General features: G+C 45.0%; 1 protein-coding gene and 1 long non-coding RNA gene across 2 annotated transcripts in view; one reads left to right on the forward strand and one right to left on the reverse strand.

The window, feature by feature from the left end:
- Window positions 1-5756: 5756 nt before the first annotated feature.
- LOC114907203 lies at window positions 5757-24033 on the reverse strand. The gene is made up of 3 exons (XR_003796693.1): window positions 23947-24033; window positions 9103-9194; window positions 5757-6126 (listed from the first exon to the last, which is right to left on the reverse strand). It is a non-coding gene; the product is annotated as an uncharacterized LOC114907203 (long non-coding RNA).
- Window positions 24025-25290, forward strand: part of TNFRSF21 (TNF receptor superfamily member 21) — a 65580-nt gene continuing 64314 nt past the window's right edge. Inside the window, exon 1 of the mRNA XM_029242602.1 lies at window positions 24025-24651. Coding sequence (XP_029098435.1) covers window positions 24565-24651 — 87 coding nt within the window. The 5' untranslated portion in view covers window positions 24025-24564. The remainder of the gene's footprint in view (window positions 24652-25290) is intronic.

Below are 25290 nucleotides of genomic sequence, written 5' to 3' on the forward strand. Positions count from 1 at the left end.
TACACGCCGACTCACTGTCCTGTGACATTTCATGTTATTAGGAACACTTAGTCAAGCATTTGGGTTTTGCTTCTGCTGACCACATTGATCATTGTAAGATCAGAGCCATTGATCGAGACTCATTGTTACTAGATTTGCAAAACAGAAATAGAGACATTTCGATGTTCATGCAGATCTTTTAAAGACACTGAGATTTTAAAGACACTCTTAAAGCATGAAGTAATTTTAGAAAGAAATTAAAGCTCCTGCCTACCCTAGTCAAGAGTAAATTTGGGGACGTCCCTGGTGGCGCAGTGGTTAAGAATCCGCCTGCCAATGCAGGGGACACGGGTTCGATTCCTGGTCAGGGAACGAAGATCCCACATGCCGCGAAGCAACTAAGCCCATGCGCCATAACTACTGAGCCCGCACACCACAACTACTGAAGCCCGCGCGCCTAGAGCCCGTGCTCCACAGCAAGAGAAGCCACCACGACGAGAAACCCGTGCACCGCAATGAAGAGTAGCCCCCGCTCGCCTTAACTAGAGAAAGCCCACGCTCAGCAATGAAGACCCAATAGCCAAAAAAAAGGGGGAAAAAAAAGAGTAAATTTGAACAAGGAAAGAAGGAATTGGATTAAAACTGGTTTAAAAACCTGACTTTGAGAGCTAAGGGAATCAGAGGGAAAGAAAAGCATCTCTGGAGCATCCCAGACAATGTCTGACCCTTCGGACCCTTCAGCATCTTGCTCTTCTGCATAAGATTCTTCAGGATTACACCCCTTACAACCAGCTCTGACACTGCAGCTCTACATGAGTTAAAAGGGCAAGAAAAAATATACCCTTCTAATGTACCACATGGACCAATCCCAGAGGAGAAGGATGCACGCGGCTTTCATATTCCTCACATTTGATTCAAGCAAGACTTATTTCTTATTCTCAGTGGTTTCTTGAGCTATTAGGATAATATTTTGGAAATGGATAGACTGCTTAATAAAAGGCCATTTGGTTACCATGTCTCATAAAGCAGTATGGACAGCAGTGTAAGGACACTGCTGATTTTCCAGATGGCTTTGGAATAAGTTGAATGCCATTCTTCCCTCAAATTGGTTAATTGCTCTAGGTTTCAAAGACGGGGAACTTCCTGGTACTTTACATGAAAAAAATTAAAAGCTTGCCTGAACTTTACAAACAGGGAATTTGTGAGATGGAAAGAAGGAGAAGGGGAGGAAGGAGGAGGGAAGACAGGAAGGAAGGAAAGAAGGAAGAAAACGTCATTTGACCTGTACCCCTTTAGAACCAAAAGTTAATATGGTCCTCTTAGCTTCTGTGGATACTCCTCTCCTGCATTCAGGTTCCTACTTTTCTATTTCTCTCCCAAACTGGAAAACACGGCAATGATCTCACTTTTAAATCATAGATATGATATCCATGTTACTCCATTTCTGTGGCTTCTGTTAAAGGCAGTCAGCTCATTAAATACTATCACCTAGGCTGCGTTTCAGATTTTGTGTACAGAACTGCATCAATGAATGCCATTGCATTCAAAGTTGAGGGCATGACTCCAGAAATATGTCTGCACCAAAAAGTTGAGCGTTTTGCATGGTTTCCGTTGCTTGGATGAAGTAATCCAATAATTAATGTTGTTTTCCATTGAGTAAGTCTTCTCAAGAGGATATTTTAAAAAGACCTGGCCTGAAAAAATTGTGTGTGTGTGTGTGAATTTTAATGGCAGGCAAATAATCAACATGGATTGTGTTTACCACAGGCTTTCTGTGGTAAATATTCAGAAATTTCCAATAATGTACTTAAATGGTTACTAAGGCCTCTTAAAACCATCCAATCTATTATTTATCCCCTCGTCCTCCCTCTTATTGTTTGAAAGGCATTTTGGCAAAAGTAATTTCTTCATTTTCCTATCTCCTTTTGTATTTTTTTTTCAAGTTACAGTTTTAAAGATGATTTGTTTATACAGGCTGTTGTGGTTCCCAAACATATCAGAAGCCTTATGTTTATGCATTTATATCCCCTGGGACTCCACAAAGTGACTCCTTTCATGGCCTTCAATATCTGTCCTTTCCATACCAATGAGTTTCTTTTTCTTTTTAATAAATTTATTTATTTATCTATTTATTTTTATTTTTGGCTGCGTTGGGTCTTTGTTGCTATGCGTGGACTTTCTCTAGCTGTGGCGAGTGTGGACTACTCTTGCGTTGCAGTGCACGAGCTTCTCATTGTGGTGGCTTCTCTTGTGGCAGAGCTCGGGCTCTAGGCGTGCGGGCTTCAGTAGTTGTGGTGCGCGGGCTCAGTAGTTGTGGCTTGCGGGCTCTAGAGCGCAGGCTCAGTAGTTGAGTAGCATGGGCTTAGTTGCTCTGCAGCATGTGGGATCTTCCCGGACCAGGGAACGAACCCGTGTCCCCTGCATCGGCAGGCGGACTTTCAACCCCTGCGCCACCAAGGACACCCGAGAAGCTATACTCATTTATCTCTATGCTTTTAAACGGGGTGTCAGCCGAGGGAAACCAGATCCTTTGTTTCACCCTCCACTAATACATCAGTGACCCAGTCGCTCCTTACTCTGCTGTCACAAAGGGAGCTGGACACTTTATTTTTCCTATGACAAATCTAAAGTAGGTAATCACTCTTTTCTCTAGATAACCAGGCAACACCCACAGTCAAAGAGGGTTCTCTCTTTCTAGTTCATTTAAACTCATAATTTCACATAGGCCCGTAATGATACACCAAACCACACAAATAGTTCAGTTTCATCCTACTGCTCCCAGGCAGAGAAAAATACAGGTTAGCTGGTAAGGCAGGGTACTGAAAGCAGAAGTTCATCTCAAATCCTTAAGCCAAATGGACAATTTCATGGCTATGTTACCAGCCCATTTCCCCAAGATTCACTGGGAAAAGGGGTGCTTCCTATTTTGGGGGGTGCAGGGAGCTGTGTGCCCTGCATGGTGGGAGTGCACAGGGAGTGCCCTTCTAGTTTCCATGTCATGGTCGTCCCCAGGAAGCCAATCACTCCAGGGTGACTGCCAAGGCACCTGGGCCAAAGGACTCTACGCCTTTTAATGTAATACAAATTTCTATGAAGGGCTATAGCCTTCCAAGGAAGTTAAAGTAATTAAAACCTGGCTTTAACATAGAGGTCATTTGTTCCATACATTGAAATCAATCCAGTTACATTTTGATGCACACATCGTGCCAAGCAGTCACGATGAACAAAGCACTACCTGAATGCTTAAGAAGAGCAATTCTCACCCGTGGAGGGAAGACAAGACCTGGGTAGCTTTCCCTTCCTTTTTTTAAAAACAGCTTTTTTGGGCTTCCCTGGTGGCGCAGTCATTGGGAATCTGCCTGCCAATGCAGGGGACACGGGTTCGAGCCCTGGTCCAGGAAGATCCCACATGCTGCGGAGCAGCTGGGCCCGTGCGCCACAGCTACTGAGCCTGTGCTCTAGAGACAGCGGGCCACAACTACTGAAGCCCATGCGCCTAGAGCCCATGCTCTGCAACAAGAGAAGCCACCGCAATGAGAAGCCCGCACACTGCGACGAAGAGTAGCCCATGCACAGCAATGAAGACCCAATGCAGCCAAAAAATAAATAAATTAATTAATTTTAAAAAATAAAAAATAAATAAAAATAGCTTTGTTGAGGTTTACTTTGCATATCCATAAAAGTGAAGTACAATACAAAGAGGTGAAGTAACTTGCCTAATATCTCGTAGCTGGCAAGAGGTCAAGTCAGGATGTGAAACATGACAGCCTGCATCCTATCCTCATAACCACCAGATGGAAGTACCTGAGGCTCAGGGAGCTATAGAACTTGTCCAACACAGCTACTCAGTCACAGGGATTAAACTGAAACTTTGAGTTTGTCTACTCCCAAATCTTTACTTTTTTACTACATTACATTGGTCCCACTCCAAACTGTGGGGAGCTTTGAACACTGTAGCTTCCCAATTACTTTAAAAATGTTTCTTTCATGCCCATTACTCATTCAACAAACAAGTCATGTAGTGAGTGAATTGGGCCAGAGCCACAGAGCTCCAGAGAACTAAGGCATGGCTGGATCCTGGGGGATCACAATCTTGTGTGGAAACAGACACAAAAACAATGAATTCTAACAGTAGGAACCTGTAAAAAGTACTCTGTTTGGAGAATAGGAAGGACTGAATTCCACCCAAGAAAGCAGAAACTTGAAGCAGCAGCCCAGGAGACATGCTGATGACAGAGTCTATTCTTAATTCTTCATAATAGGGCACAGCTGAGAGCAGAATCAGAATAGCATTTTAAGACTAGTTGATGGAGGATGGAAATTGATGGAGAGGAGATAAATTGTTAAGTCAATCAGGAACAAGATGCGAGATACTAGGGATCCTAAGTTAGGGCCGTGAACACAGAGAAGGGAAGGTGGGGACAGATGGCACAGCAAACACACAGTTATGTTTTTCCACTATGTTCTTTTTTTATTAATACCACATCCATTTGCAGTTTTATAGGAACCAAGATTTGAGCTCCTTAGGTGCTGCTATACTTTCATGTTGCATGCACATATGCGCACACAGTTTCACTAGTAATTTTTCACCTACAGATTTTTCTTAAAAAAAAAAAAATTCCCGTGTGGCACAAAGATCTGTAGGTGCGGAGGCTTCCAGGGCAGAAAAAGGTCCTTTGGAGGGGAAGCCCAAAAAGATGATCAGTGATCAGTTAATTATTAAGTCCACCAATGTGTTCAACACTGGGCAGGAGGACTTATAGAGGGAAAGGGCGTGAGGGCTCAAGGTGGAACCTCTAATTACTCCTTGATTCAGTGGGGAATTTTGTTGACCCAGAGAAAAGGAAGAGAATCCTAAAGTTCTCATGCATAAAACCTTCCCTCCCTTTTCCCACATACACAATTCCTTCCTTTAGAGGTCTTTTGGGGTTAGAAAGTTGTCCTCTGGCAGTGCAAATGCTTTTGGGAGAGTACCTGACATCTGGGACGAAATGGATGAGAGGTTAAGACAAATGTTCTCCCATTTTTAATTTTGCTAAAGATTTTGCTGAAGTTTGTAAGAGAAAATTCTAATTTTGAGTAGCTCTTATTATTACAAGGGTACTATCTTCATTTCCATATTTGCACTAAATAATCAAGACCCAGTTCTTCTCTTTGCCATCTTTCCTCTTCCCTAGCAGCCGCAGACAAGAGGGTCGAGCTCTGCAGTTTTGGTGGGTATACAATCTACCCTGGACACCGGAGGCTCTACACCAGGACCTACTGGAAGGTTTTCCAACTTCATAATGCAAATTGCAAGTTGGCGTTCCTTTCCAAGAGGAATCCTTGGCAGGTAAACTGGACTGTTCTCTCCAGAAGAAAGCACAAAAAGGGAGAGCTGAAGAAATTTTAAAAGGAGCCCACGGTACAGTCAAATTCCAGAGGCCATCACCGGTATAGCCCTTGCTGATATAAGGGCTAAGAGGAATCAGAAAGGCTTAACTAGAACAACCTGACAGGGCTGCCAAGGAAGCAAAAGAGGGCTAAGAAAGCACCTAAAAATACAGCAAAGGCTGCTGCTAAGCCTCCCTCGAAGGCAGCACCTAAGAAAAATATTGTGAAGCCCGTGAAGGTTTCTGCTCCCTGAGTTGGTGGAAAATGTCAAATTGTCAAGTGAAGGTTTCTGCTCCCTGAGTTGGTGGAAAATGTCAAATTGCCACATCAGATTTTTAAAATCAATTAATTATTATTTGTTAGATCAGATTTTAAAATAAAGATCTGACTCTAAAAAAGGGATTCCGTTCTTAAAACAAGGCGTACATATTCACATCTTTCCCTTTCCTCTATACTCATTTCCTCTCATCCCTGCTTTTTTTTTTTCCCCAACAAATTTGTTCAGAGCCTTCTAGGAGTTAGCCATCAGCTGGACCTTCCCTGGTCCCAAATATCTAGACATGATTGTCTTGAACCCCATTCTATGCCCCATGGGAGTGCAAAGCCCACCCTGAGATAACCACGTTCCCAGGAAGCTTAGAGTTTGTTCTGATCCGAGCTCCTGTTTGTTCCTGAGTTCACAGGTTGATGAATCACCTGGCAAAATTCTAGGTGCTGCCCCTTCTTCCTGCTGAAACTTTCACTCCAAGCATGTGATATAGGACTTCCTGAAGACTTAAGGGGACAGAGGGAGGGTTTACAATGCAGTAAGGCAATAGCTTCAAATCTACTGTCATCCAGCCTTATCACTAACAGTGACTTTCCACAGTCCCAGCCCAGACACCCAGTGACGCCACCTTCCTGCTCTCTTCCTCATGCCTCTTAAACTTCTTCTCTTTGCTTTCTGAGAAGGTACCCAGGTCCCAGGTCCCAGGCTAATGGGGTATTTGAGAGCTCGGCAGCACAGTAGGGGATCTCTATTTAGCAGAATCCAGCCTTGGTAAATGGAAATTTGTGGTTGTAAGTAGCAGGTTTCCTCCTCCCCCGACTCCCATTGCTCTCTGTCTCTACTACTGCATGTTATCTTCCCTTTAGGAGATTTTAGCCTCTTGGGAATAACACCTAATAAAGATATGTACAAAGTGCTGAAAGGACATCAGGAAAGGGAAGACTTGCATGCAAAGGGGCCTGTGGGGATTAAGGGAAAGCGTTATGAACAGTCCACGCATGCCTGCATCCATCCTCCCATCCATCCTCCCACCCACCCATCCATCCATCCATCCATCTATCCATCTAACATTGACTGAGTGCCAGCTTAAGTGCCAGATACCGCTCTAGCCATTGGAGATACAGTCATGAACAAGACAGCAAGGGCTCTGCCCTATCACGGTTTATATTCCAGTTGGGGGCTATGAATTTTGATTCATGTTTTGCAGGAAGAAGCAGCATTCACCGCATAGGTAAGGGAGTCAAGTCAAGACTTTTCCAGCAGAGAACAGGATACATAAAGCCATAAAGGCAAGAAAGAAAATGAAATACAATTAAAGCACTAGGAAACTTAATACGCTTGGCTCATAGGATATGCAGTGGGAAGGCGAAGATGGAGGCAGGGCCAGGCACGCATATAGCTGGGAGTTTGGATATTATCCTGTGGCAAAGGGAAGGTTTGATCAATTGTACAACGTCCCTGTCTTTCTTTTTCCTGCTGCTGTGCCCTCTCTTCATCTCTATTCCCGTCAGCATGTCTGCTTGTCATTCTCACCAAATGAGTCCATAGAGATAGGGGCGCTGATTTATTTGAGCAGACATGTGTCAACATCATTTGGAGAAAAGGCACCAGACCCATTATATACACTCAAATAATGTAATTAGGACTAGTTTGAAAGCAGCAAACCTCAAGCTTTCTTAATTCAGTCCTGACTGTTTCAGCCCACTCTGCTTCTCAGCCTGTCTTCCGAACTAATTTCTACTTCTCCATCTCTCCACTCGTCAGCTCCTTTTCCCCAACACACACACACACACACACACACACACACACACACACTTCAGTCATCTCAGGCTCTCCCCTGTTGTCTTGACTCTTGTCATGGCAAGCCATGATAGTCACTGGATTTCCACAGCAAGGAAGGGGTAAATTCTTAGACACCATCTCCCTTAATGTGGGCGAAGGTACTATAATAAAAACATGTTTCAATCCTAATCTCTTCACATCTTTGTTGGATTCATGCAATTCTAAAGGCAAGATCCGGATGGGACCTTAGAGACCGTCTAGTGAAATCTAGCTCCTTCATTTTAGAAAAAAACAGATCAGGGGAATTTATCTCAAGCTAACAAGACTCTGGAGCTGAAAGCAACAGAGGCACATCTTGGTTCCCTACTCTGATGGGGGATATGCATGTGTGTGTGTGTGTGTGTGTGTGTGTGTGTGTGTGTGTGTGTGTGTATGTACGTGTGTGTGTGTTGGAGAAGAGTGTGTGGTAGGAGACCCTGGTCCATGCAGGCAGGTGGAAAATGTAAGACACAATCCCAGCAGCCATACAACCAGGCTTTATGGATGTTGGAACATTCTAAGGTTCTGCAGGGGTTGATACAGCACAGAAACCAGGCATCGGGCCACATACCCAGAATTAGGGAATTCTTAGTCCCACCCAAGTGTTACACCTGGTGACAGCCTCACTCCTCTTATCTCTGCCTCTGCTATTCCTGCTACTTTGCTGCCACAGGTTAATAACTTGAGAAGAAAAAAACCAACTCGTCTGTCTCCTTTATGGCTCATGCTGACCCTTGGCCTCTCCTGATTGCGGTTTCTACTTGCTGGGTCTCTGTGGATCATCGGCTTTTGCCCATTGCTAAGTCCTTCTCTCAGTCTAGCCTTTAAAGTTCCCAAGAGGGAGTTCCCTGGTGGCCAAGTGGTTAGGATTCCAGGCTTTCACTACCGTGGCCTGGGTTCAGTCCCTGGTCAGGAACTGAGATCCTGTAAGCTGCATGGCGCTGCCAAAAAATAAAAAAAAGTTCCCGAGAGAGGGGCTGATTGGTTCGTTTTGTTTCCTCCTCCCTTCCCTCCTTCCTTCCTGCCTTCCTTCCTCCCTCCCTCCCTCCCTCCCTCCCTTCCTTTATTTTTGGCTGCTTTGGGTCTTCGTTGCTGCGTGCGTGCTTTCTCTAGTTGCGGCGAGTGGGGGCTACTCTCCGTTGCGGTGCGCAGGCTTCTCATTTTGGTGGCTTCTCTTGTTGTGGAGCACGGACTCTAGGCATGCGGGCTTCCATAATTGTGGCACGAGGGCTCAGTAGATGTGGCTCGCAGGCTCTAGGGCACAGGCTCAGTAGTTGTGGCACATGGGCTTAGTTGCTCCGCAGCATGTGGGATCTTCCTGGACCAGGGATGGAACCCGTGTCCCCTGCATTGGCAGGCGAATTCTTAACCACTGCACCACCAGGGAAGTCCCCCTTTAGTTTCATAGTTATTCTTCGTGGACAATATTCTTGTGTCAGATCTCGAAGACTGCCACCTGGCCTGGGCATCAGCTGTGCTAGGACTCATCGCCTGTGCCCAGGGTGGCAGTAATTTGCTTTTGTTAGACAGGACTGTGCTGGTGGCAGTGTTGAACTCCCTCTCCAAGCAGCCTCTCCCATAACTTTTAGTGGCTGAGGTAGGGCTCATATCCAGGTGTTCAGACTCCTTGCTCTGTGCCCTTCTCATCATGCCAAACTCACCTGGTTCTCACTGGTCCTGTGTGTTTCTTCCTCACCAGCTCCCACTCCTCGTGGCATCCACTCTCCCATAGAGCAGGACCCCGGGTCAGATCCTGGAATTATAGAAAAGGACGTGATAAACTAATTATAACTGAGAATGGCTTAGTCTATATCCTGGGTATTTACATTTTAATGATGCCTTAAGCCGAACAAATTACCCTCTAATGCAGCATTTCATACTGTGCTAGAAGGAAAGAAAGATTTGGGAGGGAGCAAATTTCCCAGGGCTACTCCAATTACCATACAAACAACAACTTATTCTGCGTGCCAATAAATATAGCTTCCAGCCTCTTTTACATATATTATCTCCCCGGTCACCACTTTTATTTCACTGATGAAGATTAAGAAATGAATAACTTTTCTGGGCATAAACCAGATTAAGGGTTGAGATGGGCAAAAATAAGCACATTTTATGCTCTAAAAGAGGCTCAGAAGTCACAAGGTGAAGGATGGGAAGGTCCTTTTATAAGGGAAAAAGGTTCTAATTTAAGAATTCTCAAACTTTCCATTACCCATTGCACTCTCCTGCAAGGGAGAGGTAAGTTGTCATTCACGGACCTGAAGTTAATTCTCTTGTATTCCTGTAGAGTTATTGAAACGGAGCAGGACCCTGTGCAGCTCCTGGGTACAAATCCTTTCTGCGTCTCTCGTTTCTTATTTGTAGGAAATAGGCTTCACTCAGCCACCGTGACCTTCCCTGAGTTCCAAAGGGCAGATTCGAACAGTTGCTGATCAGAGAAGAGAGGGGATGCAGAAACAAGGGAGGAGTAGTCAAGAAACAACAGTGCAGCCTTGGGGCAGGGTCCTGGTTCCTCCTCAAGGAATAGACGTAACAATATCTTTGAGCCCTTCTGCAGAACCAAGGCCCCCACCCAGGTGGAGGATGGCAACTTCAGGCTGAGCACAAGATTCCTGGAGCACCTCCCCACTACCTCACCACCAACCCATCAGAAGGAAGTCACACACCCTGCAGCCCTCACCCAAATGTTGCCTATAAAAACCTCTTCCCCCAGATCGGCGGGGAGTTTGGGGGTTTTGAGCATGAGCCACCCCTTCTCCTTGCTTGGCCCTGCACTAAACCTTTCTCTGCTCCAGACTCTGACTTTTTGGTTGGTTTGGCCCCACTGTGTGTCAGGGACATGAACTTTGTTCGGTAACATTATTTTTTAATCAACAAATATTATTATAGTGCCTATTAGGGACTGGGTGATATTTTTAAAATGCCAGTTACATATCCACTGTAAATATTTTTATTTTTACATTCATTTTACCTTATTGTTTTCAAACCCAAGTCCATGTGCCTGATACACAGTAAGGCCGAACAAACAGAAACGGAGTTTTGGGGCAGAGAAAGGTTTTTTGCCGGGCCAAGCAGGAGAACAGGTGGCTCATATTCAAAAGATGCAAACTCCCCAATGTCTTTTAGGGAATAATTTTTTTAAAAAATTTATTTATTTTTGGCTGCGTTGGGTCGTCATTGCTGTGCACGGGCTTTCTCTAGTCGCGGCGAGCGGGGGCTACTCTTTGTTGTGGTGCGCGGGCTTCTCATTGGGGTGGCTTCTCTTGTTGCGGAGCACGGGCTCTAGGTGCACAGGCTTCATTAGTTGTGGCACATGGGCTCAGTAGCTGTGGCTCTCAGGGTCTAGAGCACAGGCTCAGTAGTTGTGGTGCATGGGCTTAGTTGCTCCGCAGCCTGTGGGATCTTTCCGGACCAGGGCTCAAGCCCATGTCCCCTGCATTGGCAGGCGGATTCTTAACCACTGCACCACCAAGGAAGCCCTGGGAATAGTTTTTAAAGGAAACATTTGGGGTGAAGGCTGCAGGGGGCATGACTTTCTTCTGATTGGTTGTTGGGAGGTAACGGTGGTTACCGGGAATCTCAATCATCAACCTTCTGGTTCCAAACGGTCTGGGATCTTTGCAGGTAGTTAGCATCCTTCACCTGGGTGGGGGCCTTAGTTCCTGCAGAACAACTCAAAGATACAGTATCAGATTGTTATGGATATCCCTTGAGGAGGAACTGGGACTCAGGTTCTATCGGTTTTATGTTACACTATTGTTTCTTGACTGCTTTTCCTCAGTTTCTGCATTCACTCACTTCTATAATTAGCAATTGCTTGAATTTGCTCTTTGGAACCCAGGGAAGGCCTGGGGAATAAAGCCTTTTTCCAGAAACAAGAACTGGGGGACATGGAAAGGCTTTTGTACCCAGGAGGGCTCCACAGCGTCTTGCTTGGTTTCAATACCTCAAATAAAATTGAGAACGTGTGTATGTATATGCATATATGTACAATATTCTTAACTAATATTTACATTAATTTCATGTTATATTACAAAGATTTTTACATAACTAAACATATGGAAAGACATTATCCTCAAAACATATTATTGTAATAACTATATAATATTCCATTATTTCAATATATAATATAATTTAAATATTTCCCTCCTGGTGGATATTTAGGTTGTGAAATTTTCACTATTGCAATGATGCTATAAGTCTCCTACATAAATTCTTGTTTGCATTGATGATTACTCCTTAGGATAGATTCCCAGATTGGGAAATAGTGAAAGAGCATGATGATGTTTAAGGCAAAAAAAGCTATCTTTGAGGCTGAGTTGTAAAGAAGCTGCAGTGTCAGACATGGGAACAAGGCCAGGAACCCCTTTCCAAGTACAGAGAAACATCTTTGAGTGAACATTCAGTTTCCTCCATCAAGGGAAGGGAGCCTGCTTTGAGGCGTGGCTTGCATTTTGTCCTCCATTTTTCTGTTGGAGAATTGTACAGCCCGAGTTTGGAGGGCAAGTAAGTCCTTTCATATCATTGACAACCTCTCTTGGCTTAAACCGTACTCTCCTTTCAATGGACTTTGCTGAGAATAGCATCCAGAGGACTGTCAGGGCTCACAGCATCTGGCCCCCCACCACCCTGTTGGCCATCTTCGGCATTCTCCCCTTCCTTCAGTGCCTTGAAGGGGCCACGTTCTTTAAAGGCTTTAGTGCAGCCTTTTCTCTCTGTCTGGAATATTCTTCCCCACACTCTTTATGTGCTCTTGCTCTTTTTCCTCCTTTGGGACTCAGTTTTGTTTTTTGTTTTTTTTTTGGCGGTACACAGGCCTCTCACTGTTGTGGCCTCTCCCATTGCGGAGCACAGGCTCCGGACGCGCAGGCTCAGCAGCCGTGGCTCACGGGCCCAGCTGCTCCGTGGCATGTGGGATCTTCCCGGACCGGGGCACGAACCCGTGTCCCCTGCATTGGCATGCGGACTCTCAACCACTGCGCCACCAGGGAAGCCCCTGGGACTCAGTTTTAAGCATACCTCCTCAGAGAGTTCTTGCCCATGTCACTCAGAATGTTGCTACTTTGTAGAACTTATTAAAACTTCTAATTATTTTACTTAATTCTCTTTTTACTTGTTTTTTACCCTCTGCTTCCCACCCGTGATGGAAGAGTGGGTTCTCTGGAATCCCTGGAGCCTCTCGCAGTGACTGGCACGTAGTAGGCATTCTATAACTATTTACTGTTGAATTTCTGGACAGTTTGGCCGGTTGTGACAGGGGGACAAAGTGTACAGTAAGATGAGATGTGGACTCCAGAGCCACATTTGGACAGCAGGGACCTGGGCGCCAGGTCCAAGGTTGAGTTGATCTGCGTTACCTGCCGTGGTAGCTGAATAATTTTCTTTTTTCCTTTTTTTTTTTTTTATCAGGGTAGAGTTGTGTTACAATGTTGTGTTAGTTTCTACTGTACAGCAAAGTGGGGTTTCCTGTGCTATACAGCAGGTTCTTATTAGTTATCCATTTTATGCATATTAGTGTATATATGTCAATCCTGGTCTCCCAATTCATCACCCCCTCCCACCTTCCCCACCTTGGTGGTAGCTGAATAATTAATAAAAGATGTCCATGTCCGCATTCCTGGAACCTGTGACTATCTCAGAATGAAATACTGAGGTTTGTTTGGCCAAGACGCCAGCCAAGCAACCAACCCCAAGGTTGGGGTAGTTACGATCTGGGTTCAAAAGCTAGAACACCACCTATGAAGAGTCCAGTTCAGCAGAAATCTGAACTGCAGTAGTCCCAGCACCCACTGAGGCCCCAGTTAAACCAAGACAAGACCAGATACTGAAGCCAAAGGTGAGTGTAAGCCTGAATGGACCTCAAGATATACCCTGTTTGTGGGAGTTGAGTACAGAAAGTATGTAATTGAAACACTATGGACTGTGATATTACACTTTGGTTGGAATCTTGACTTAGCCACTTCCTAAGTATAATAGCCAGGTAAACTTGGGCAGTCCTTTAACCTACCTGAGATTTAGTTTTCTCATCGATAAAATGTCAGTCAAAACACCTACTCTACAGGATAGTTGTGAAGATTAGAAATTCCATTTATGGCGTGCCCAGGACATAGTAGGTTTGCAAATGGTGATTATTATTATTACTGGAGTGTCTTCCAGGGACCCATTGCCAGAGTCATGGATCAGGGACTAGGGCTCTATCTTAGCTTGGTTCTAGTGGAGGGGGTGTTTGTTCCCCCACCCCAAATCCCCAAAAGGGAGGCAGACATAAGAAAGGGATATACTAAGGGATCAGATCCTTTACCCCACTGGCTCCCCTACTTCCGATCTCGAACCCTGTTTAGCACAATTTGGCAAACCATGAAACAGGAAATATGTGCATTTCTCTACCTGGTAGACAGCCTATGAAACCTCTGTCCAATAAGTTAACTTTCAATCTCATTTTCTTCATCTCTCAAATAAGGGTAATAATAGTATCTTCCATGGAGGGTTATTATAGATAGGAAATTTAAATAATGCATATAAAACACTTATCAAGGAACCCGGTATGTGGCAAGAGCTCAGTAAATACTAACTGTTGCTGAGGTTGGGGGCAGTGAAGGTGAGCCTGAAGACGCTAATGGTGAGGATGGTGAGAGGGATGAGGTTGAGGATTACGATGCAATGAAAGTGGCTTCTTGATTAAATTCAGGGGACACCCTGGGACTTGACAGTTCTCACACAGCCTTAGGGCAGAACTCTTTCTGGAGAGAGGATGCTTAAAACGACACAAATTTCTTCTCTTACAATGGTGCAGTCAGAATTTTTAAATCAGTCTCACTGAGCTAAAGTCAAGGTGTCAGCACGGCTGGTTCCTCCTAGAAGCTCTAGGGGAGAATCCATTTCCTTGTGTTTTTTAGCATCTAGAAGCCACCTACACTCCTGCACTCGTGGCCTTCGTCCATCTTCAAAGCGCATCACTCTAACCTCTGCTTCTGCCATCACACTTCCTCCTCGATCCTTTGACCTTCTTACCTCCCTCTTCTAAAAACCCTTGTGACCACATTTATGACCCACCAGACAACCCCGAGTAATCTCCCCCCATCTCAAGATCCTTAACGTCATCACATCTGCAGAGTTTCTTTTGCTTTATGAGGTAACCATCACAGGTTCTGGGAATTAGGACGTGGCTTTGGGTGGGGCGGAGAGGCTCCTCCACCTACCCCAATCACCTGCCATCTGTCCCCATGCCCTCACTTCCTCAGCGTAGATTCCGGGACCCACCTCTGTGAGGCCCCCATTGCAGGCACCCTCCACACCCTGCTTCTCCCTTCTGTTGTAGGCTACAACTTCACCCAGTCCTCCATGTGCTTGCATCCAAGCAGCTCGACCAGTCTGGAGAAAAACACAACCGTGCCAGCGGGTCCCACCTTACGTTTTTTGCCCCAGATCTGAAGCAGGCCCTCAGCATTAGAGCAGACAGCTTGCCACAGACCAGGGCACAGACAGGTAAGGGAGAGGTAGAATGATTCATTTTGAGATAATAAAGTCCAAGGAAAAAAAGATAGCAAAGGTTAAACGGGGATAAGGCAATCTCCTTTGGATTCACAAATGAATTGTGAGGACCATTTGCCCTGAGTGGGAAGAGTTTTCATGCAATGCCCTCTGGGTGATGGAATTCTAAGGCAGAGGGAAAGTTACGTGGCCAATGCAGAGAAGGGGAATCTTTCCAGGTCTGCTAAGAAGCTAGAGGAAAACGTTGTGTAAGTACAGGGCTTAAATTCTTATCAGGGAGACAGAACATGATAAGGTAAACACATAAAGATAAAATACAGTGCCAGGTAAAGAAAAATGCTGATAAAAATAAAACAGGGAAGAGTACGGAAAATAACAAGGATTGTTATTTTAGAACGAGGAGCTGCAGTAATGACCTATATGGGGAAAGAAGCTAAAAAAAGAGGGGATATATGTATACATGTAACTGATTCACTTTGCTGTACAGCAGAAACTACACAACATTGTAAATCACCTATACTCCAATAAAAATTAAAAAAAAAAAAAGAAAGAGGAGTTGGAGAGGGCTTCTCTGAGGAGTGGCACGTGAGCAGTGAGGGAGGAGGAAAGAGATAGGCTGGGGAGGAGGGGAGGAAGTGCAAAAGCCCTGGGGCAGGATCTGGGTAGTGAGTTTGAGAACCTGCCGGGGAAGTGGGTGTGGCTGGAGAGGAGTGAGCCTGGAAAGGACTGGTAGGACAGGTTTCCAGGGGTTGTACCCCAGAGAGTCTTAGAGGACCTTCTGTCTTTGCTTGGCTGTTCCTCTGGTGGGGGAGACAGATGCCCCTCTCCTCGTCTCAACGGCACAGCTAAGCTGCCTTCAGGAAAGCCATCCTCGTGTGTCATCTCTGCTGAGAAGCCCTCCTGTATCCCCTGAAGGTGTGTAACTGATCATGGCCGCTTGCATCCTTCTGTGGTCCTGAGAGTCCCCACCTCGGGCAAGTCTTTATTTCTCAAGATCCCAGCCTCTGCGTCGGACCAGCTCAATCTTCCTGCAGGAGTCGAAAGGAACCATCCCTTCCCAAGTTCTGATACCCAAGTCATCACCCCATGACAGCCTCTTTCAGAGGATTTGCTTCTTCCTCTTATATTTGGAAAGATATTTGGCTTTCTTCTCCATTGTCTGGTTTGGTTCACTTCTCCTATTGTTGCTTTTTTGTTCCATGATTAGCATCTTGGACATAGGGGATGAAGAAGGACTCTAAAGTTTAAGTGAGGTCAGGGGGAGGTGGGAGAAAGCTTGGAAGGTGAAGCTGAGAACATGTGATTCAAGGAAGGGTAAAGAAACAAAACAAAGCAAGAAGGAGAGTCCGACACCCCTGGGAATCAGCTTCCACACCACTGCTGCTCGCACCTTCTGCCTGGTCCAGGGGCCAGAGGGGACGTCCTTGACTGTCCTTACCAGGTGGCCCAGCCCCGCCTGCTCTTGCAGCTGAAATGCCAGAGGGTTGGGGAGCTCATCTTTGAGGCTGAAAAATGGGCCACAGGTTTTAAATCTGGTCATTACACTGGTCAAAATTGAGGACTGAAAAGGCAAAGCCCAATATTAACAACAACATAATTACAAAAACCAAATGTAATTTTTTTTTTTTTTTTGGCCGTGCTGCACAGCTTGTGGGATCTTAGTTCCCCAACCAGAGACTGAACCTGGGCACTGGTGGTGAAAGCACGGAGACCTAACTGCTGGACCGCCAGGGAACTTCCCGAATGTAACTTTTGAGACAAATCTCACCACTCTGGTTTATTGTACAAAATAATCCAAAGAGTAGGCCAGCTAGGCAAGCCTGGGTTCAAGTCTTGATTCTGAAACTTCACACCTGTGTAACTTAGGTATCTAAGTACATTGTAAGATGTAAGTACAAAGCTTAAATTCTTATCAGGGAGACAGAACACGATAACGTAAACACATAAAGATAAAATACAGTGCCAGGTAAATAAAAATGCTGATTAAAAATAAAACAGGGAAGAGTACGGAAAATAACACGGATTGCTATTTTAGAAAGAGGAGTTGGAGTAATGACCTATATGGGGAAAGAAGATTTACTTCTTACAATGTAAGAAGTTACATTTCTTCACACTTGAGTTTTTCTTGCATGTAAATGTGATAAAATTATCCAGCTCACAAATGCACAAATTAACAAATGAGATCTACCTAGCAAGTTGCCTAGCCTGTAGTTAGCGCTCTTTCTCGTTCCTTTCTAGCTTTCCCTCCCTCGGTCCCTCCCTTCACCCCTTCCTTCTGATTTTTTAAAGAGTGCTATGACAGTCTAAAGATATTTAGAAAGTACAGATATACCAAAAAGATTTTAATAAACATGTTGACATGTTTCTAAGGAAAAGTTTCAGTGTGTATAACAGGTGTCATACCAAACCAAAAACAATAAGGAGAGAGAGACGGAGAAAAAGAAGAGAAGGAAAGTAAGAAGGAAGGAAAAAAGGAAGGAAGGAAAAGACTACATAATTCTCTTTCTCCCCTTCCTTTCTCTCTTGGAATATAAATTCCTGGGGGGTAAGTTTCCCAAACATATTCTTGTTTTTATATCAGCTCAAGTCAAAGTATCCCAGAAAAAAGTTTGGATTTACTACTAATCTTGAATTAAGCAGGCAAATGTTTCTCAAGCCCCTGTTTGAAGAGTATTGTTCCAAGTGCTGTGAGGTAACACAAACACGAATAAGAAATAAGAACTACCAGCAATCCCACTTCTGGGTATTTATCCAAAGAAAATGAAAACACTAATCCAAAAAGATATCTGCAGCCCCATGTTCACTGCAGTACTATTTGCAATAGCCAAGGTATGGAAACAGCCTAAGTGTCCATCAATGGATGAATGGATAAGGAAATTCTAGTATGTGTGTAAAAACGAAGTAAAGCTTGCCATTTGCAGCAACATGGATGGACCATAAAAAAGAAGGAAATCTTGCCATTGGCAATATAACAACATGGATGGAACTCGAAGGCATTATGCTAAGTGAAATAAGTCAGACAGATAAAGACAAATACCATATGACTCTCTTATATGTGGAATCTAAAAAAACAAAACAGGGACTTCCCTGGTGGCGCAGTGGTTAAGAATCCGTCTGCCAATGCAAGGGACACGGGTTCAAGCCCTGGTCCGGGAAGATCCCACATGCCGCAGAGCAACTAAGTTCCGTGGGCCACAACTACTGAGCCCGCACACCACAACTACTGAAGCCTGCATGCCTAGAGCCCGTGCTCCGCAATAAGAGAAGCCACTGCAATGAGAAGCCCGCGCACTGCAACGGAGAGTAGCCCCTTTTCGCTGCAACTAGAGAAAGACTGCGCGCAGCAACAAAGACCCAACGTAACCAAAAATAAATCAAAAAACAAAACAAAACTCCCAAAAGACAAGCACACAGATACAGAGGACAGATTGGTGATTGCCAGAGGTGGAGGGCAGGGGTGGGAGAAATGGGTGAATGGGGTCAAAAGGTAGAAAAAGCCAAACAAACAAATTTGAAAAACTTTCAATAGTGTGGATATATAATGGCTGGGGGCAGTGTACATAGTGAATTTAGAGATCTGTCTTCAGCGAGGGTCGGAGGTAAAGGGAGGATGGATCTCAGGTTCTTTCCTGATCTGAGCTGAATAAAGTTGCATTTCTCAAACTGGGTCTTAGTTTCTGCCACCAGCAGGAGTCATTGCCAAGCAGCTGGGTAGGATTCTAGCTTTACTGCTTGGCTGTGTGAGCTTGGACCAGTCACTTGCCTCTGAATATTTGTCTCTTCATCTGTAAAATATGATTAAGGATTCCTGACTCATAAGATTAATGTAGGATGATATTTGTGAAAACATCTGGCATATAGTAATCACTCAAACTAAGAGCTTATGACCTGTGAAATTTCAAGTTATACCTTTCTCTGAGTTCCACAGAGATAACACTCAACCTTCTACCCCTGGCTTCCCCATCATTAAATTTTGTTCTCTGCCTTGCAAATCCCTCTGTCTTCAGCCCACCTGACAGGAGAATTTGCAATAGGGAATTCCCTAGTGGTCCAGTGGTTAGGACTTGGTGCTTTCACTGCCAAGGGCTCGGATTCAATTCCTGGTTGGGGAACTAAGATTCCACAAGCCGTGTGGCGCGGCCAAAAAAAAAAGCAATAGGAATTAGGGTGCAGTTATTTTTTTAAATTGCTTGTAAACAGATATACTTATTTTATTAGGGAAACAGGAATTTAATGCCTTAAAATGAAACTCATTTTTACACTTACTTCTAAGAGAAAAATTGCATAAAATACCATTTTAGCAGCCAATCAACTCATTTACAATCCTTAATTTTAAAAGCAGTAAATGTTTCTATATTAAAAACAGGGTCTAACTGATTTGGAAAAGACATAAGAGGAGGATGGGTTTTCAAACAACCCCATTCATAAATCAGTTCTAGAAAAGACTACATTAGGATACAAATATCCATTGTGTTCATCATTATGAATCTTTTATTTAATATTAGTTTTAGTGCTGTGAAGAGAGACGGCTGAAAATCTCACAAAGTGACAACCACATTGTTGATTACTCTAAGGCTTTTGAATAGTTCAGATAATTCCATAAAATGATTATTTTCCAAGCAAAGTTCGTGCTGCTTTAAAAGTGACTTCAGATGCAAGCAAGCTACTTCAATTGAGGCTAAGGTATAGTGTGAGCAGAATGTCCCCAAAATCTTAAAGTGGTTTCAAGCTTTCATTACTTCAAGAGTATATATGTTACAAGCAACAAAAAAATCATTTGAAAGTGTTAGTATTTCAATTTCTTTACCTTTATGCATTTTGGTGCATTTTGAATGACTTTGTTTTTTGTTTGTTTTTTGTGTTTTTGGCTGTACCACGTGGCTTGTAGGCGGCTTGTGGGATCTTAGTTCCCGGACCAGGGGTTGAACCTGGGCCATGGGAGTGAAAGCACCAAGTCCTAACCACTGGACAGCCAGGGAATTCCATTGAATGACTAATGTTTTCATTTTTGTTTGTTTGTTTGTTTTGGTCAATGTTTGCTAACTTCAATTAGAGGGACAAAAATTAAAATTAAATATGAATTATTCTAAAACATTAAAAATGTAGTAATTGCATGAAGAAGTAAAAAACTGAACTTTCAAATGGTTTCTAAAGTTTGTAACGTATATACTTCTGAAAGGATGAACATTTAAAATTGCACTAAGACCTTTGGGACATCTTTTGTCAAATACTATACATAGTAAGTGCTGTGGAGAATAAAAGTGAAAAAGATCGAATCAGAAGGGAAAATTCCCTCTAAAGAAAAAAAATCCCTTTTTCCTTAGATCAGTTGATGTAGGCAGGGCACCAAAGACCAATCATCCAAAAAAACCCTAAAGGCCCTTGACGGGGTGAGGCAGTATGTGTGTGGGATGGTGAATTGGGGGTATGTGATTATACTGCCTAAATTTCCATTGCTTAAATGATTCTGGGTCCAATTTTCTTTTGCTAATGAAGTTGTTTCTCTGTCCATTCCCCTGCATGGAAGAGCTTATGGTATAATGAGAACATTACAGGTGTGAACTCCTAAGGCACATGTATGATGGGCAATTCAAGGTCAGGGCCACTTTTCATAGTGCTGCAGGTGAAAAAGAAAAAGGAACTAATTTAATCACCTCACTGTTCCTGGGAGTGAGACAAAGATGTCATACCTTCAAATGATCGGCTATTTTATTTTTTCAAATCATCCCTCTTTTACTATCCAAGAGAGAAGGAAGCTTCCAGAACCATGCCTGCCTTGCAATCCTATTCCCATTTGATCTTATCCAAGAATGTCTTCTTTGTAGAATGTCATCATGGAGACTTGATCAAACCATGCCCATGCACTTAATCTTGCAATCTGTTGCAGAATGGCTGATACTCCTTCTTAGGCCAGAGAACGGCAAGTTCTTAAATGAACTAGTTTAAGGAAACAAAGCTGTGGACAAAACACTTAACCCAAGTCGAGGACACGGCACTTTAGCAAAACACAAGATTAAACCTGTTATTATTTGTATAACACAACTCAGAATGTTTGATTTAAGGCTTGGAAAAGGAAAAGGTACATCAGGTGTGTTAACTGTTCCATGGTTTGTTAAACTTTCCAAGTTTGTTTCACTCAACAAATATTTATTGAGCCAGGTCAATATCTTGAATCTTCACTATGGAGATAGAAGATGATTAAGACATAAACTTTGGACCCAAAGAGCTCAAGATCTGGCCAGCGACACAGAGAGGTAAACTAACTATAGTATAATGTCATACATGCTGTAACAGAGGCATGTAGGATAAAACTAGAGGAACAACTGTCTTTCCATATGAGGGTAGAGAAGGTGAGGAGAGGACATTAGGAAAGGCTTCTGAGATGAGGTACCACTTGAGGTTGGTCTTAAAGGGTAGATTCATAGGGATTCAATAAGCAGAGGAGGGGAATTGAAAAGAAAACAACACCTAACAAAGGCTCAGAAGTATGACAAGGACAAGGTAGTTAAGAAACACAATGATCTAATGGGATTAGTGTGTAGAACCTGGGGTTTGTAGGGACTGGCAGGTACTGGGGATGAAACTAAGCCGGATGTAGGAAGTAAAGGCTCTATGTGCCATATCTGTACATGTTTACTCAACCTTGTAGCAGTGGGGAGGGTTGAACCATAAACAGAGATCAGAATGAATTGTTTTGTTAGGATTTTGAACTTCAAATTGAGAATAATGAGGAAACTTTGTTGGGGATTTGGTGAGGAAAGAACATGACCAGATTTAGGTTCTAAAATGTTCATTATCCTTAGGGTGTGAAGAAGAGATTTATTGCAGGACTGAGAGGCAGGGATGCCAATCATGAGGTTTGTGTAATCGTCTAGACAAGAGGCTTTGACCAGAGCAGAAGGGATCTAGAGGAGGAGCAAAGGGGAAAAAATGACAGAGATAGAATTAGATTAGAATTAATTGAGATAGAATTAGCAGGTCTTCATGACCTTGGATGAGAGGGATGATGAATAACTAAGGTCTAGCCAATGGGAATGCTTCCCAGAAGACACACATGGCGATTCTACTTGGCCAGAATTTTAGTCACATGGCCATACCTAGGAGCACTGGAGGCTAGGAAAAGTAGTCTTTTATTCTGGGCAGGCACATGATTGGTTGAAGTAAGTATGCACCTATAATTGAGCATAATAGCCATCTCTAACACCCAGACCTGCTGTACTATTTTAGTCATCTTTTAACCTTTCTCCTCCCTGAGACTGTGAATTCCTCAAAGACAGGATCAGTTCTTAATATTGTTTCTGCTGTACCCAACAGTGCCGAACACATAGGAGATACTCAGTAAGTGTTGAAATGAAACAATCTTGCTGTTGCTTAGATGAATTTCATGCTTTTTTTTTCCCTTTGAGTGTGGCTTTAAGCTGATTCTTGTAGCTTTTGTATGCTCACACCTCTTCCCATCAAATTCCTGTCATTCATTCCTTCATGGATCAGCTCGGGATGTTGACCATAAAGCAGGCACTACTAAGAATGTGAACTGTTATTTTCATTGTAAAAAGTGGGTACTTACATTCTTTTTTTTTTTCTATTTTAAAGTCTTTTTATACATGACAAAACCAGACCTCAAATAGCTAAATCTGCAAACTTCCTATATAGCATAGTAGGAATTCTACAGTGTTGGGGCCAAATATATATCTTAATAGTACTTAAATATTTCAGTGGATTATTTTATAATACATTTAATTACTGACCTGTGTGCAGTCGTTTCTGAGGCTCCCTTTCTTGCAACATAGCCTCTGTTAATATGCTGAGGGTTTGTTTGTCACACTTCCTCTTAGCAGGGCTTTAATAGAAATATACTTTTCAAAATTGTTTTCTCAAGGTCCAAAATTGCTGTTTGCCCATAGCACACAAAGATGCTATGACTGGCAAAAACCTTCTGCTTTTTAGTAGCCAGCTCTCATCAATTTTAGGTCTTCTTTATTTAACTTAGCAGTTCATCTTTTTCCATTTGGTAACCACTTTTCTTCCACTATTCTCGCAACTGCCTTGGTAAGTTACCTTCAGGAGTACTGTATTGAGTCTTGAAGCAGATAATTGAGAAACTGTGTTATCTTGAAGTAGAAGGGGTCAAGGAAAGCTAGAAGAAGCCCAGCACCATAGGGTTCACAAATGAGTGGTATGAGCCAGATGGCCAAAGAGGTAATTTCAATACAGTGTGCCCTGTGCTGGCAGAACCTAGAGGATGGACACTGTACCAGAAATGGTGGCAGCTCTCAGGAGGCTCTGCCTCCCACCAGGAGAGACAAAGAAAGGAAGGCCAGGTCCTCTCTCACATTAAGAAATGCAGGAGATGCCAACCAACCAAGGGAATGCTCTGGTTGCTCTTACTTCTGAGGCAGAATATTACCTCCCTCTCTACCCACTCACATCTCACAAAGGCATTTGGAACTCAACTCAAAATTTTTTAACACTTTTTTTGAGGGGAAGGGTGTTTCTTATCTCTGTTATACTCTGATTCAAAACTTTGGATCCTTTATTTAGGAAAATGCACCGGCCCACGTATTTCAAGGATTTCCAAGACCTCTGAAAGACCATCCACGGACGCAGCTTCCGCGGACTCCGGGTTTGGAATTCTTTAGTCTGGATTTCCTTAACTGCATTCATTAGCCCAGAGGATTTCAAACTTTACCCCATAATCTCCTCAAATCACCTAGAGAACTGAAAAAATTCCCAATGCCCAGGCCACATCCTGTTTCAAGTAAAGCAGAATCTCTGGGGTAGGACCAGGCATCAACGCGTATGTTTTAAACTCTCCAGCTGATTCTAAAGCGCAGCTACGTTTGAGAACCAAGTTGCTGGTCTCTTTATGGCATACAGTTGATCTAATGCTATATGGTCGTTTGCTGTCCTTAATCATTGAGCCAGAAGCAATAGAAAGGCGTCTGTCACAGAAAATAATTTACTGAGAATCATCTTAGAAAAAGGAAATAAATTGGGGTCAAGGGTGTGCATACCTTCGCAAAGTTTTCCCTGGGTCAATAAGCAGCTGCAATTTCTTCGGCGAACGCCAGGCGGCAACTTCTCCCTCCTCGCTCCTCCTGGACCGCCTTCCCACTTCTGATCGCACAAAGAGCCGGCCTCCTTCGCGGTGACATCACAAAGGGCCGATTCCCCGCCCCTTCAGCACCACCACGTGTGTCCCCGCGCCCGGCGGCCACCCGACTCATTCCCTCGCCGGCCGGTCTGGGCAGCGGAGGAGGGTGGTTGGCAGCGGCTGGAGGCTTCGCTATGGGAAGTTGTTCCTTCGCTCTCTTGCGCCCAGCCCTCCTCCCTGGTTCTCCGCAGCCGCTGTCGGAGGAGAGCACGGGGAGGCGCGGGTTGCAGCCGCGGCTGCTTCTCCCCGCCCGGGCAGCCGCGCAGCTGGGCAGGTGCTGAGCGCCCCCGGAGCCTCCCTCGCCGCCTCCCTCCTCTGTCGGGCTGTCCGGCTGCCGCAGTGCACATGGGGTGTTGGAGGTAGATGGGCTCCCGGCTCGGGAGGCGGCGGTGGATGCGGCGCTGGGCAGAAGCAGCCGCTGATTCCAGCTGCCGGGGGGCCACGCGCCCCGGGCGCCCTGCGAGCCCCGGGCTCAGCCATGGGGATCTCCGCGAGCAGCAGCACCGCCCCGGCCTCCTGCAGCCGCATCGCCGGAGCCACGATGATCGCGGGCTCCCTTTTCCTGGTGAGAGCTCGGGGTTGCTGGGGGCGGGGCGGGGGGGGAGCCGGGGGCGGCGGCCGCGTGGGAGCAGAAGGCACCGCGCTCCGGGAGCCGGGCGGGTCCTCGGGCCGGGGCTGCGGGGGGCTGGGGTCCGGCCGGCTGGGTCGGGAGGTTTGCGACCGAGGGAAGGCAACACAGCGGGGGGCTCGGACCGGGTCGTTTGGGGGAGACGTACGGCTCAGCCGGGACTCCGGAATGAAGGCGAATTGTTTTCCTTGCAGTCTGGCTGCGCCGGGCGAGGTGCGGGAGGTGTCCACCGGGCTTCCTGCGCATTTCAGGGTTTCTCCCCCTCCTCGGCCCCTCCGGGGGCCTCCACCCCCTCCATGCACCCCCACGGCCACCGGCCGCTGCCTTCGCCGCGTGGAGTGGGGCTGGGGCCGCGGGGTGGGCGACGAGGCTGGCGGCGGCCGCCGCTTTGTTGCAGCTGCAGTGTCATGTCGGGATGCTACCGCAGTGGGAGAGCGCGGGACCCGTGCGCGCTGGCTCCCAAGACCGCCGCGTGCATCCGCGCCTAGCGTTCGGCGCGGGCGCCTCGCCCCTCCCCCCATCTCTCCGCTTTGACTGGGTGGGTCCCGGTTTCTGCACGCCCGAAGAACCACCCTG

Source organism: Monodon monoceros, unplaced genomic scaffold (genome assembly GCF_005190385.1).
Source record: "Monodon monoceros isolate NGI ecotype Baffin Bay Population unplaced genomic scaffold, NGI_Narwhal_1 Super_Scaffold_3, whole genome shotgun sequence".
Classification (NCBI taxonomy): domain Eukaryota; kingdom Metazoa; phylum Chordata; class Mammalia; order Artiodactyla; family Monodontidae; genus Monodon; species Monodon monoceros.